Genomic DNA, 13,814 nt, shown 5'->3' with positions numbered 1-13,814 from the left:
AATATCACACAGTGTTTCACCAGTTGGAGTCACTGGGTCAGTGGCAGACCTGACACCGTTCATTTTAAGGGATTTTAGTCCCCCTCATCATTGGAAACAGAGTCCACTCTGAACGTTCATGCTTTGTTTCCTTAGACGACCGCAGTGCTTGAGGAAGTGTTTGAAGGACAAGAGAAGTTAATCTCAGCTACAGTATCGCATGACTCCAAGGAGGAGGGAAGTTGCTCACTCACAGAGACTGCTGGCTCAAAATGAAAAGAATAGTATATCAGGTTTGCTGATTGAATTTGACATGATATCATAATATCTGCTCGAATCAGACTCTGTACCAAGCGGTATCGAAATGTATTTTTCCCAAGGGGTCCTGTCTTCAGATACTCCTTGTGGATGACTGTGTTGCAGCCAGAGTTAGGAGAAGGCAATGTGGTCAGTGGAGACGTCACGGTTACTTGTGATAACAATTGGTTGTTTTTCTAATCCATCAGTGATACCAAATGATCCATCAAGTCTGCTCCGAGTAGCAGGGGTTCAGTTTCGAGGCTGGTAACATACACAGGGTGAACAAGCGATACATTTGGAAGTGTAGTTTCAGCATGAGTCTCATTGTGAGAGGCGAGGTAATCGAGTGAAACCTCGAAGTTTAGTGTCGCATCGTTCCATTTCTTACTTAAAGGTCTGGGTTCACAGCCCTTTTCAGATCATTCAATAATGTTCAAGAGATGAGCGATATTGTCGAGCCCGAATCAATTAGCGCATCATGGGTTAAGCAGTACTCCAGGACTGTTTCCAGGTAGCGACTTTCAGAGATGCGTTTTGTGGTCATAATCCCCACAAAGTGACCCGTTCCTGCGGTGACCCGTTCCTGTATGTTCATGCTCTACAACATTCGCAGAGTACGACCCTGCCTCACACAGGAAGCGGCGCAGGTCCTAATCCAGGCACTTGTCATCTCCCGTCTGGATTACTGCAACTCGTTGTTGGCTGGGCTCCCTGCCTGTGCCATTAAACCCCTCCAACTCATCCAGAACACTGCAGCCCGTCTGGTTTTCAACCTTCCCAAGTTCTCTCACGTCACCCCGCTCCTCCGCTCTCTCCACTGGCTTCCAGTCGAAGCTCGCATCCGCTACAAGACCATGGTGCTTGCCTACAGAGCTGTGAGGGGAACGGCACCTCCGTACCTTCAGGCTCTGATCAGGCCCTACACTCAAACAAGGGCACTGCGTTCATCCACCTCTGGCCTGCTCGCCTCCCTACCTCTGAGGAAGCACAGTTCCCGCTCAGCCCAGTCAAAACTGTTCGCTGCTCTGGCACCCCAATGGTGGAACAAGCTCCCTCACGACGCCAGGACAGCGGAGTCAATCACCACCTTCCGGAGACACCTGAAACCCCACCTCTTTAAGGAATACCTAGGATAGGATAAAGTAATCCTTCTAACCCCCCCCCCCCTTAAAAGATTTAGATGCACTATTGTAAAGTGGTTGTTCCACTGGATATTATAAGGTGAATGCACCATTTTGTAAGTCGCTCTGGATAAGAGCGTCTGCTAAATGACTTAAATGTAAATGTAAATGTGTCGGGAACATGCCGCCGGCATATCTCCATCTCTTTCTCTGTCTTGCAAAGGCACACAAAATTACTTCTTTAATGTTTAAGGAAAAGTGTGTAGGTCGCATTCTTTATCGTAGAGCTGTGGAAGCTGTGTATTTAGATCCGCCTGCCCGAGACAAATTCAGCGATTGCTTTGACATGTCTGTGCCGTGAAGCAGTCGAGCAGGAAAAATATTTTCCTAAGGACCGCCCTTTTGACGTAACGTTGCAGTGAAGTGATATAAATCAATGTAACACTTAGGAGAAAAAACAATCAGTGTTTTGTGTGATGATGTAGGCTAACCTTTATAGTTGCTGCCATATCGTAGGTTCCTGAAAAAAGAACACTACTTGACTGCCTGTTTGCCCCCTGCGCAGCATAGCCAATGATTGCTGTCTTGCTGCGTTCCACCTATGGGTAGCCGAAGATTCTAGGCAGTCGAGCGTGTATCCGGACCAGTGAAAATAGTCTGACTATGGGCGAGTTCGTTTTACATTGCCCGGTTCCATAGTTATGCCATATATGCTTATATCGTGGCGAGAGTAAATAGCTGCATGTAACTCCGCAGCTAAGAAGAACATGAAATCGCTGGACTGCCTGTGTCACACAGTTTGTACGAAAATGTACATTTTGTTTAAAACGTCAATAGATGCATGATTTTTAAAGGAACCGGTTGACTGTCTTTTAGCTAACTATTCTTAGTGCAAATTCAGACCATTAAAAATATCTAGCTAGCTAAAAGACAGTCAACCGGTTCCTTTAAAACTTGCAGTTCATTTGACATGTTTTACACAAAATACATTATCGACATGTTCGTACAAACTTTGTCAGTATTGCAAACAAGCATGACACAAACAGGCTGTATAGCAATGCAAGTTTTTAAGAAAAAAATGAACCTAATCTTCATGACTAATGTTCAAACTTAGACGTGAAACAGTATCAAGGTTCTGGTCTAAGGCTTCTAAAAATGTTAGGCCATGCCTACTCCCCTCCTGAAAAAAGAACATGAAATCGCGCTTATGCTTACTGAGGCATGAAATGCTTTAGTTCGAACAGCTTTGTGTAAAATATGAGGTTTGTAGGAAATAGTGCTTATGCTTAATGGGCTAATGAGAGAATGCAATAGTTTTGTGTACAACATGAAGTTTGTATGCAACACCAGTGACCAGACAAAGATGATCAAGGAGGGGGGGAACAGCAGCGTAGCACTCAGCACAGCAAGTATGTAAGGCAGAGTGGGCACTCGGCTAGGTAAAAAAATGTACCTGCACCTGCGCAGAATGATCCATATTTTTTGCCTGAGCAAAACCTTGATTGTTTTTAATCCCTAAGCTTCTCTTCCTTTATATTTATTTTCTGAATATTAATATCATACAGTAGACATCTAATCCTATGGACCCTGATGCATTTAGCGCTCAGATCTCTGACAGATGTACCGGGATGGACAATTCATATTTTAGGAAAGTATAAACAATAGGCTGTAATGTTTTGAATATGCTAGACATCGAAACACAAGGAGCAGTTTTAATTTATTTATTACTTTTTTTACTGGTCTTTTTGTAACGTGTGTGACTGTTCTCGGGTCCATTTGGAAAAAAACGGGTCTCAGGGTTTTTTAAATTAATTTATGTATATGGGGTCGGATGGGAAAGCCATGGATCCATTTCCACCTTTTTGGACCCGTAAAGACCTCTAGTGTGTATGTGTGTCATTTTGAATGTGCTCATGTCTGATCTGCTATTTTAATCTTCTGAACACATTATGTATGAACATAAATATTGTCAGACTCATAACACAAGAATGTTATAGCCATGTCCTGGACCGTTGGACCCATCTACCAGTTTTTATAGCTTGCATTATTCCTAGACATTACATTTCACTGTGACGCTGCTGGTGTTCTCTACTTTTTCGGAAGAGTTTGAAAAAAGCAAGTCTTGGCCGAGGTCATGAATTCCCTATTTAGTGATCTACTTTTAACCAGGGCCCTCAGGGCAAGTAGTGCACTATGTAGGGAGTAGGATGTTATTTGTGGTGCAACCATTGTTTTGCCAAATTAAAGAGATCACTTACTGCTCAGCTCTTGTGTAACAACTTTAGCCATATGTTTATTCAACATGACCTCCAACCAAATATATTTCAATAAAGTCAATGATCCTCTGATCAAACTTTCGCCCATACCATTGCTCCAAACCTCTCATCATAGGACCAAGGAAAATCATTCTAAGATCAAGAGCTATAGATGGCTTGGTTGTTTAGCAACAAAACTGAGGCTTGCGCAACTAAGGGCCAAAACAGACCGGGCTGGCTTAGATTGTTGACAACATTTAAGCTATATTTCTATGTTTATTGAAAACATAAATACATTTTTACAATGAGTGCTTGTCTCTCAAATACATCGTTACAGTTGTTTGTTAGCTAGCTAGCGAAATTGAGCCATATTAGCATTGACACGAAATCCATTAAAACATGTCAGAACAAGGCATGGCATCAATAACAAACTGAAACGAGCCACTAATGATTTCTCACATGGCAGTTTCTTGTCATTCTTGCACAATGACTTTTGCCCCATGGAAGAGTGCACGTCTTTTTTGACGTTGTCAGCTAACACATGTATACCAAGCTTGTGGTTTCAAATAGTAATTTTAATACCGTGTGCAAGTGACGCATTCCTATGTCGTACTTCCGTTTTCATGTCCCTGATCTATTGAATGGGCTTGACGATTATATTATCAAGTTCTTGAAAACACGGTCATATAAGATATATAACAAATTATAGTCGTGTTTGTGGATAAATTTACTTCTGCCAGATGCCTTTCATTAAGTTTTTGTGCTGGAGACCATTCAAAAAGCCTACAAATGTTTAAAAAAATGACAAGGCTACTTGCTACGTCACTTGCATAGCATAAAACAAACAACATAGATATATACAGAAAAGTATCAAAGTGGAATTATTTTCTGTACTCTTGTGTGATGGAAAGCATGGTTCTTCTGTGGTCACTCGTTGTTCTCAGGTGGTCAAGAGGAGTACGTGCTGTCATACGAGCCAGTCAGTCAACAGGAAGGTGAGCTTCTTTTTCTCCATCACAGTCAAATACCTTCGGTGCCTTGTTAACATTTAAATTACATTTGATTTCAATGTGTAAAGCTTCAGGAGGCGTTGGTGTGTAAAAACACAATTTATATCAGTTAGAAGTGTGTTGTTTTTCCAAATTGCTTGACTGTGTTTGGATTTTTCAAACACAATCTTAGCAGTTGGCTTTTTGTTCTCCCATCAGTGAACTACACCCGTCCAGTGATTATTCTCGGTCCCATGAAGGATCGGGTAAACGACGACCTGATATCGGAGTTCCCCGACAAATTTGGGTCCTGTGTACCCCGTGAGTGTAATGTTACTTGTCTTACGTGTTTGCCCTGTTAAAAGACAGCACTTTTACAGGTTATGTAGTTCCTCAAACACAAGTTGTGGCTGAGAGAATGTGCACCATTCATTACAATGGTAATGTTCTCTTTATGCATAATATTGTTCATGGTGAAAATAGGAAATTTTTCTACTTGCAGGCCAACCATTTGGTCACGCAGTCTGATAAACACAGTCATCAGTCTGAGTTGATCTCTTCTCACTAATTCTCACAAAATATGCATCCCAAATGGCACTCTTTTATACTCTGTTCAAAAGTAGTGTAATATAGAGAGCAATTTGGAACTTTTGCATTCTTCCCCACACATTTAAAAGCGTTGGATTAATGTAAGGATGGGAAAGAGGGAGTTTCCGCCATACGTCTAACACTGGTCCTTTCCTTTCCCCCCAGACACAACCAGACCTAAGCGGGACTATGAGGTGGACACCAGGGACTACCACTTTGTGGTGTCCAGGGAGCAGATGGAGAAGGACATCCAGGACCACAAGTTTATCGAGGCGGGCCAGTACAACAACCACCTGTACGGGACCAGCGTACAGTCGGTGCGTGAGGTGGCAGAGAAGGTACGTGAACCGAATAGAAGGCCATCCTTAACGGAACTTCTTCACTGTCTGCAGTCCCACCACAGCAGGCAAAACTGGTTGAAAAAAACAGCAGTTTCTGGTTGTATTGACGTACTTTCAACCAAGGCAAAGGTGTTCAGCCTTAAAAGCAACAGTCTGTAAGATGCCCTGTAATTTCCAGTTGATAAATATGCCCTTAGATTTTTAGGAATATGCATAGACACACTAGCGGTAAAAGTTTTAGAAAACCTACTCATTCAAGGGTTTTTCTTTATTTTTACTATTTTCTACATTGTAGAATAATAGTGAAGACATCAAAACTATGAAATATCACATATGGAATCATGTAGTAAACAAACCAGTTAAACAGATTCTTCAAATAGCTACCCTTTGCCTTGATGACAGCTCTGCACACTGTTGGCATTCTCTCAACCAGCTTCACCTGGAATGCTTTTCCAACAGTCTTGAAGGAGTTCCCACATATGCTGAGCACTTATTGGCTGCTTCCCAGTTTCCATCACTGTGCGGTCCAATTTATCCCAAACCATCTAAATTTGATTGAGGTCGGGGGATTGTGGAGGTCAGGTCATTTGATGCAGCACTCCATCACTCTCCTTCTTGGTAAAATAGCCCTTACACATCCTGGAGGTATGTTGGGTCATTGTCCTGTTGAAACTTTTGACCGCTAGTGTACATGTACCCGAGGTAGCTAAAAGGGGTCGCCATTGTTTAACTTTAGGTTCACTCACTAAGCAAAGGTGCTCATTCAGGGCTCTGTGAAATCCTGCTCCAGTTAATAGGAGTTATGCCTTATGTTGTCACCCAGTCATGTCTTTTATTTTCCAAGCTACAGCATATCATTTAAAAAGAATTTGGGACAGTACAGCGGGAAATATAGAGGGAGACCGATAGTAGGGGCATAGACAGAAGGTGGCCAAGACGGGGCTCGAACCCCCATCGCCAGGGTGCATATGTGGTCCAGAGTCGGAAGCTTAGGCAACTACTCCTGACTCCGGCACAGCAAACAATGTTTTACATAAAGCATATCATAGAGTTCAGTCTGGTTTGTTTTTCTGTATCGTGACAACACTGCACCCACCAGATTTCTCTGTTCCCCTCCCTAAGGGCAAACACTGCATCCTAGATGTGTCGGGCAACGCCATCAAGAGGCTGCAGCTGGCCCAGCTCCATCCCATCGCTGTTTTCATCAAACCCAAGTCTGTGGAGAACATCATGTGAGTGGGAGCTGATTCTCTGTCAGCTTTAGATGTATATCCACCAGGTACAACTGTCAGCTTAGTTTAGCAGACTTGATGGTTGCTGCTACTAGCTCTGTCGGTTTGGAGCTTAGCTGGCACAAAAGCCTGTGTCATGCAATCTGCAAATAAAATGTTAAAAATAAGAAAGAAGTTTAGGTCTGGTATCAGTGTGTCTTTCTACATTTGTTTTGGATTGCTAGTTGTTTTTGCCGGAATTAGTACCTGGATCTAGACACACTGTTGTGTACAGGGTTTTCACTGTGCTGTTCTCTCCCTTTCTATCAGGGAGATGAATAAGAGGCTGACGGAGGAGCAGAGCAGGAAGACCTTTGACAGAGCCACCAAGCTGGAGCAGGAGTTCACCGAGCATTTTACAGGTGACAAACTAGCCCATTTCTCTGTGACCTTGGCATGACATGGGACGGTTAGTTTAACATTTAATTGTTTACTTTATTTATATGTGTGTATCACCCTTTTTTAACACAGGGAAATCTTAAGGTGCTTCACAGGCAAATAAATTACAATGAAAGCAACAGAGTAGACACAGCATTGCAAGTAGATGCATATAAAGGCTATTGGATGAGAAGCTACGCTTAACCAGTCACTAAGCCTTTTATGTGTCTGTTTCAGCCATTGTTCAAGGAGATACCTTGGAGGAGATCTACGAGCAAGTCAAGCAGATCATAGAGGAACAGTCTGGCCTGTTCATATGGGTGCTATCCAAGGAGAAATTATGAAGAGGTCACAACACTTTCTACTCCCCTGTCGTCCTCCTCTCCTTTTTATTTATGATTTATGCCCTGTTCTGCTGAAACTGGAAACACTACCCTACCACCTCCAAAACGGTTCGAACCTTATCACCCCCCTTTTCCTCAATCGCCCTCCTCTGCCAGGCTTCTCTCATGACCTAAGTCTTCGGTCCCACCGACCGAGAAGTGACAGTGACGGCCAGTGATGTTGACAACGAATAGCCAGACCAGCAGAGCAAAGCACAGAGGGGCAGATGATGTTGTTGAAACGGTACAGTTCCTTAATGTTTAAAGGAGGTGACTTTCAAAGAAAAAAGGAAAGTGAAAGAACTTTTTAATGGCTTAAGGCTTAATAGTACCTCCGATTTAAGTCTAGTTATTTTTCGGCCGAAGACGAAGGAAGTTCAGGCATTAGATTATAAGTAGCGGAAACACAAAGCAAAACGTTGCACGTGATAGCTTTAACAGCATGTCTTTTTAGTACCTTTTTCCACTTTCTTTTACCCCCCAACCGTCATCCTTCAACATATTTATCATAGTACTCTTATTTTTTTTTAACACAGTTGTATTCACTTTCCCCCCCGCTCCTTACTAGTGTATCCATGTTAGAAAGCCATTGAATTTTGTGTCTTTGAGTGGCACACAGATGTTTCTTGTGCGGCACCTGATTGAACAGGGTTCTTCAACTCAAGTCCTGGAGGGTAGAGTGTGTGTAGTGTGTCCATTCAAAGGGTTTAACGCTGACCTCTGCTCTTAACAAGAACTGTGTGACGCAAACAGCATTACTGTTTGTACGGTTGTAATTATCGTTTGCATCCTACATGTGTGTTTGATTCCTGGAATAATATTGACATTTTCATAAGCAAAATGTGATATCGCTCCTACTAAAACACATACTTCCCTCTAGAACTTGAGTTTGAGATCAGATCAGTGTAAGAACTATGGAGACTTTTTAAGCTGTGTCTTGCTGTTTAAATGACCATCTTTGATCGTTTTAATTGTTTTTGAGAGTGCTTTTACAGATGCGAAAGTAAGGAACTGCCATTTTTAGGTGTCCTTAGGTTTGTCAGCAAAATGCAGATGCAAAAATGTAACAACTTTATTGTACAATGAGATTTTAACATATATTTAACCCTCCGTAAACTGCCTATTTTGTTATAATAAAAGTCTATATTGAACTTTACTTAAACACTAATACTATGGGAATTATTTTGATTGCATTTTTAATCATATATAAATAAAAAAGTATAAAAGATATTTAAATATAAAAATATATTTTTTTGTTTTCTTTTACCACCACCTCCTTTAAAAATGTTTTTTTTTTAAGAAATTATTAGTCTACATCAGAAAAACGATTATTCTAATACAGTGCTCCCTTATTGTGGTTCTAAAGAACCTATGGGTATGCTCTTTCCCCCTACAACTAATACCTCAATTATTGATTAAACTGTGAAATTATGAACAGGGTGTCACTATTGTGAAACATTATCCCTGTTTCAAGTTTGAGGTGTAAGGTGAAGTTGCTCCTAGACGCTGATCTTGGGTCAGTTTAGCATTTTCTCCCCAATGGTTAAGGTTAGGATTGATGGAGGGGAAGCTGATCCTAGATCTGCACCTGGGGGAAACTTCACACCGGAGCAGTTAGTCTCTACTGTACCAGGACTATAGAGACCACTTCCCCTGCCCAGGTAAAACCCATGTTTTAGATTGGAGAGCAATCTCAGAGAGGGCCACTATGGCAGCTAGAATCCTCCCGTGTCCTATTATAGTAACCGACTAGTTGTCTTTACATCATGTGATGGCCTACAAGATTTAGAAAAAAAACGATGTAACCCATAAAATTACAGATGACTAGAAGAAATATAACAAAAATATTAAATAACATTTGTTTATTACACCTGCCAAATGTTTAAAGGCCCTGACTTGAAAACAACACAGCTTCACGTAAGGAATGTAGTGGCTATTCTTGAGTGTTTTTTTCCCAGAATGCAATGATGCCGGTTCTATCGTAGATATGGGAACTGAAGGTCCAGACTTGACCCATTGGACTTTTTTTTATAGACTTCGTTCAACGGAGGGCTCTACACATGGCTTGTGTCCCTCAGCGAGGCCTCCCCCATCCTCGCCTTCAAGATAACGGCTTTTTCTACACTACAAAACTGCTTCTTCCATCACTTCACCACCTCCACTTTTCTTCAGAATTTTTGGGGACTGTCTGGAAACATGTAAATAACCTACCGATTCTCATTCATTCCATTAATCAGAGAGGAGAACGGCTCATAATTGAATAAAAAAATATAACATTTCTCATACAACTTACTGTGGTGTGGGTGCGAGTATTTTCTTTCTGTTGTGTGTGTGTAGTGCCAGATCGTAAACCCTATTTCAATTGACCACCCCTCCAATTGTTTGTTTGTGTGTGTGTGTGTGTGTGTGTGTGTGTGTGTGTATTGTAGAAATAGATGTGGGTCTGAAGATGGCTGTTGATGATTGTTGAGATATCCAATTACATTTTCATGTGCAAATTGCACTTGATTTCAAGACATCTGTAGGCTGGTGCTCAAGGAATGACATTCCCATGAGCGCAACATTACTTTTTTAAACATTTGAAGATATACATCATTAGGTCATTGCAACAAACAAGCACACTCGGCCTATTGGGGAAGTCAGACAGAGGCAGCAAGAGTCAAAAGCCACACCAAACTGGTAACAGCAATATGGTTGGATGCCTCTAATAGGAGCCGGTTTCCTGGACTCTGCTCAAGCCTTCTCTTGGACTAAAAAGCATGCTCTATTCAGTCTATTGAGAATCTAATTTGTAAGGGCTTATTCTTCTCCACATACTGTTATGCTCAAATCACTCAATAATAGCCATACGGGGGAAAAAAACATATCAAATATATTTTTTTATACATTTTTTAGGATACGTGAAATATTTAAAATTGGATTACAGAAAGGTATACTGAAAAAAAATATAAACGCAACATGTAAAGCTTTGGTCCCATGTTTCATGAGCTGAAATAAAAGATCCTAGAAATGTTCCATATGCACAAAAGCTTATTTCCCTCCAATTTTGTTTACGTCCCTGTTAGTGAGCATTTCTCCTTTGCAAAGATAATCCATCCACCTGACAGGTTTGCCATATCAAGAAGCTGATTAAAGAGCATGATCATTACACAGGTCCACCTTGTGCTGGGGACAATAAAAGGCCACTCTAAAATGTGCAGTTTGGTCACACAACACAATGTCACAGATCTCTCAAGTTTTGAGGGAGTGTGCATTTGGCATGCTGATTGCAGGAATGTCCACCAGAGCTGTTGCCAGAGAATTGAATGTTAATTTCTCTACCATAAGCTGCCACCAACGGCGTTTTAGAGAATCGCAGACCACATGTAACCACGCCAGCCCAGGACCTCCACAATCAGCCTCTTCTCCTGCAGGATCCTCTAAGACCAGCTACCCAGACAACTGATGAAACAGGAGTATTTCTGTCTGGGGAACACTCATTCTGATTGTCTGAGCCTGGCTCCCCAGTTAGTGGATCTATGGCCTCCCAGGCCCAACCATGGCTGCGCCCCTGCCCAGTCATGTGAAATTCATAGATTAGGGCCTAAATTAATAACTGATTTCGTTATATGAAATGTAACTCAGTAAAATTGTTGAAATTGTTGCATGTTGCGTTTTATATTGTTTTTCAGTATATGTCACAAATATATGTATTTATTGATATATTTGGTAAATATATATTAAAATGTATTAGAAAATGTTTTGTTAAATATATTCCAACATCTGTATATCTGTAAGATATACAGATATATAGTACCAGTCAAAAGTTTTAGAACACATACTCATTCAAGGTTTTTTCTTTATTTGTACTATTTTCTACATTGTAGAATAATAGTGAAATCATCAAAACGATGAAATAACAGATATGGAATCATGTATTTAAACAAATCAAAATATATATTTTTTTGAGGTTCTTGAAATAACCACCCTTTGCCTTGATGACAGATTTGCACACTCTTCTCATTCTCTCAACCAGCTTCACCTTGAATGCTTTCCCAACAGTTTTGATGGAGCTTTTCCTTCACTCTGTCATCTCGACTCATCACAAACCGTCTCAATTTGGTTGAGGTTGGGGGATTGTGGAGGCCAGGTCAACTGATGCAGCACTCCATCACTCTCCTTCTTGGTAAAAATAGCCTTTACACAGCCTGGAGGTGTGTAAATAAATCACAGACAGTGTCACCAGCGAAGCGCCCTTTAACTACATGATTCCAAAAGTGTTATTTCATAGGTCCCGTGTGGCTCAGTTCGTAGAGCATGGTGTTTGCAACGCCAGGGTTGTGGGTTCGATTCCCACGGGGGACCAGTACGGGGAATTTTTTTAAATGAAATGTATGCATTCACTACTGTAAGTCGCTCTGGATAAGAGCGTCTACTAAAATGTAAAATGTAATAGTTTTGATGTCTTCACTATTATTCTACAATGTAGAAAATAGTAAAAATAAAGAAAAACCCTTGAATGAGTAGGTGTTCACCCCCGTGCTTATATTTGGGATGGTTTTCTTCGACTTGCAAGCCTCCCACTTTTTCCTCCAAACATAACGATGGTCATTATGGCCAAACAGTTCCATTTTTGTTTCATCTCAGACCAGAGGACATTTCTTCAAAAAGTACGATCTTTGTCCCCATATGCAGCTGCAAACCGTAGTCTGGCTTTTTTATGGCGGTTTTGGAGCAGTGGCTTCTTCCTTGCTGAGCGGCCTTTCAGGTTATGTCGATATAGGACTCGTTTTACTGTGGATATGGATACTTTTGTACATGTTTCCTCCAGCATCTTCACATGGTCCTTTGCTGTTGTTCTGGGATTGATTTGCACTTTTCCCACCAAAGTACGTTCATCTCTAGGAGACAGAACGCGTCTCCCTCCTGAGCGGTATGATGGCTGCGTGGTCCCATGGTGTTTATACTTGCGTACTATCGTTTGTACAGATGAACGTGGTATCTTCAGGCGTCTGAGGTCTTGACCTTTTTCTTTTGATTTTCCCATGATGTCAAGCAAAGAGGCACTGAGTTTGAAGATAGGCCTTGAAATACATCAACAGGTACACCTCCAATTGACTCAAATGTTGTCAGTTAGCCTATCAGAAGCTTCTAAAGCCATGACATCATTTTCTGGAATTTTCCAAAATGTTTAAAGGCACAGTCAACTTAGTGCATGTAAACTTCTGACACACTGGAATTGTGATACAGTGAATGATAAGTGAAATAATCTGTCTGTAAACAATTGTTGGAAAAATTACTTGTGCCATGCTCAAAATAGATGTCCTAACCGACTTACCAAAACTATAGTTTGTTAACAAGAAATTTGTGGAGTGGTTGAAAAACAAGTTTTAATGACTCCTACCTAAGTGTATGTAAACTCCCGACTTCAACTGTATACTACTCTATCCTATGCATTCTTCAGATATACTGCATATTCTATCCACATGCTGTCCATAATGTCTATACTGTACATCCCATCACATACAGTATATATGTGTATACATATACTCCAACAGTGCAGTAATATCTAGTCCGGAGTGTGTGTGTATATATATATATATATATATACACTCCGGACTAGATATTACTGCACTGTTGGAGCTAGGAACACAAGCATTTCGCTACACCCGCAATAACATCTGCTAAATATGTGTATGGAACCAATAAAATTGATTTAATTTGATAATATTCTCACCTCTTTTAGAGACCATCAAACCTCTGTTTTCTCACGCAATTGCATTGCATTCCATTCATCAATCAGCAACAGGTGATCCTATTCTGCAAAAAATGTTTGATTACATTTGCATTGATGTCAGAGTGATTAGAGGGACAATAGAGCGCTGAATACCAGAGGCCTCATTTATAAACGTTGCATACGCACGATTAATATGCGTGTGCTAGTTTCAGCAAAAGTTGGCATTTATTAAAACTTAACTTGACGTGAGAATGTGCTTAACCTCCCGCAAACTTTAGACCACAGTTTCTTGTGGTTGAAAGTGTTGCATTGCAAGAAGGCAAAAGTAGCCTAGTAGCCTTGTGCAGGAATATACTGTATGATGACACTCTTATTCATAACAAAAAACAGGTAGATAAATATAATAACAAGATGCAATCATTTGCCATTAATGAGAAGAGCGGAAATCGATTTATTTTATCTTTACATCACCGCCTGGTATGGCAACTGCTCG

At 40.9% G+C, this 13,814-nt stretch overlaps 1 protein-coding gene across 32 annotated transcripts in view; it reads left to right on the top strand.

Annotated features, from left to right (window-relative positions):
- The window catches only part of LOC106568684 (discs large homolog 1-like protein), a 338,585-nt gene extending 328,688 nt beyond the window's left edge, over positions 1-9,897 (top strand). For all 32 annotated transcript variants that reach the window (XM_014139222.3, XM_014139214.3, XM_014139211.3 and 29 more), the window contains 6 exons: positions 4,600-4,650; positions 4,864-4,965; positions 5,398-5,570; positions 6,696-6,805; positions 7,115-7,206; positions 7,460-9,897. In XM_014139222.3, coding sequence (XP_013994697.2) covers positions 4,600-4,650; positions 4,864-4,965; positions 5,398-5,570; positions 6,696-6,805; positions 7,115-7,206; positions 7,460-7,566 — 635 coding nt within the window. In that variant the 3' untranslated portion in view covers positions 7,567-9,897. The remainder of the gene's footprint in view (positions 1-4,599; positions 4,651-4,863; positions 4,966-5,397; positions 5,571-6,695; positions 6,806-7,114; positions 7,207-7,459) is intronic.
- Positions 9,898-13,814: the final 3,917 nt, after the last annotated feature.

The sequence above is a fragment of the Salmo salar genome, chromosome 14, assembly GCF_965601325.2.
Source record: "Salmo salar chromosome 14, fSalSal1, whole genome shotgun sequence".
NCBI classification, from domain to species: Eukaryota; Metazoa; Chordata; class Actinopteri; order Salmoniformes; family Salmonidae; genus Salmo; species Salmo salar.
Note: the sequence above shows the minus strand (reverse complement) of the source record. Positions and strands in the feature narration are given on the sequence as shown.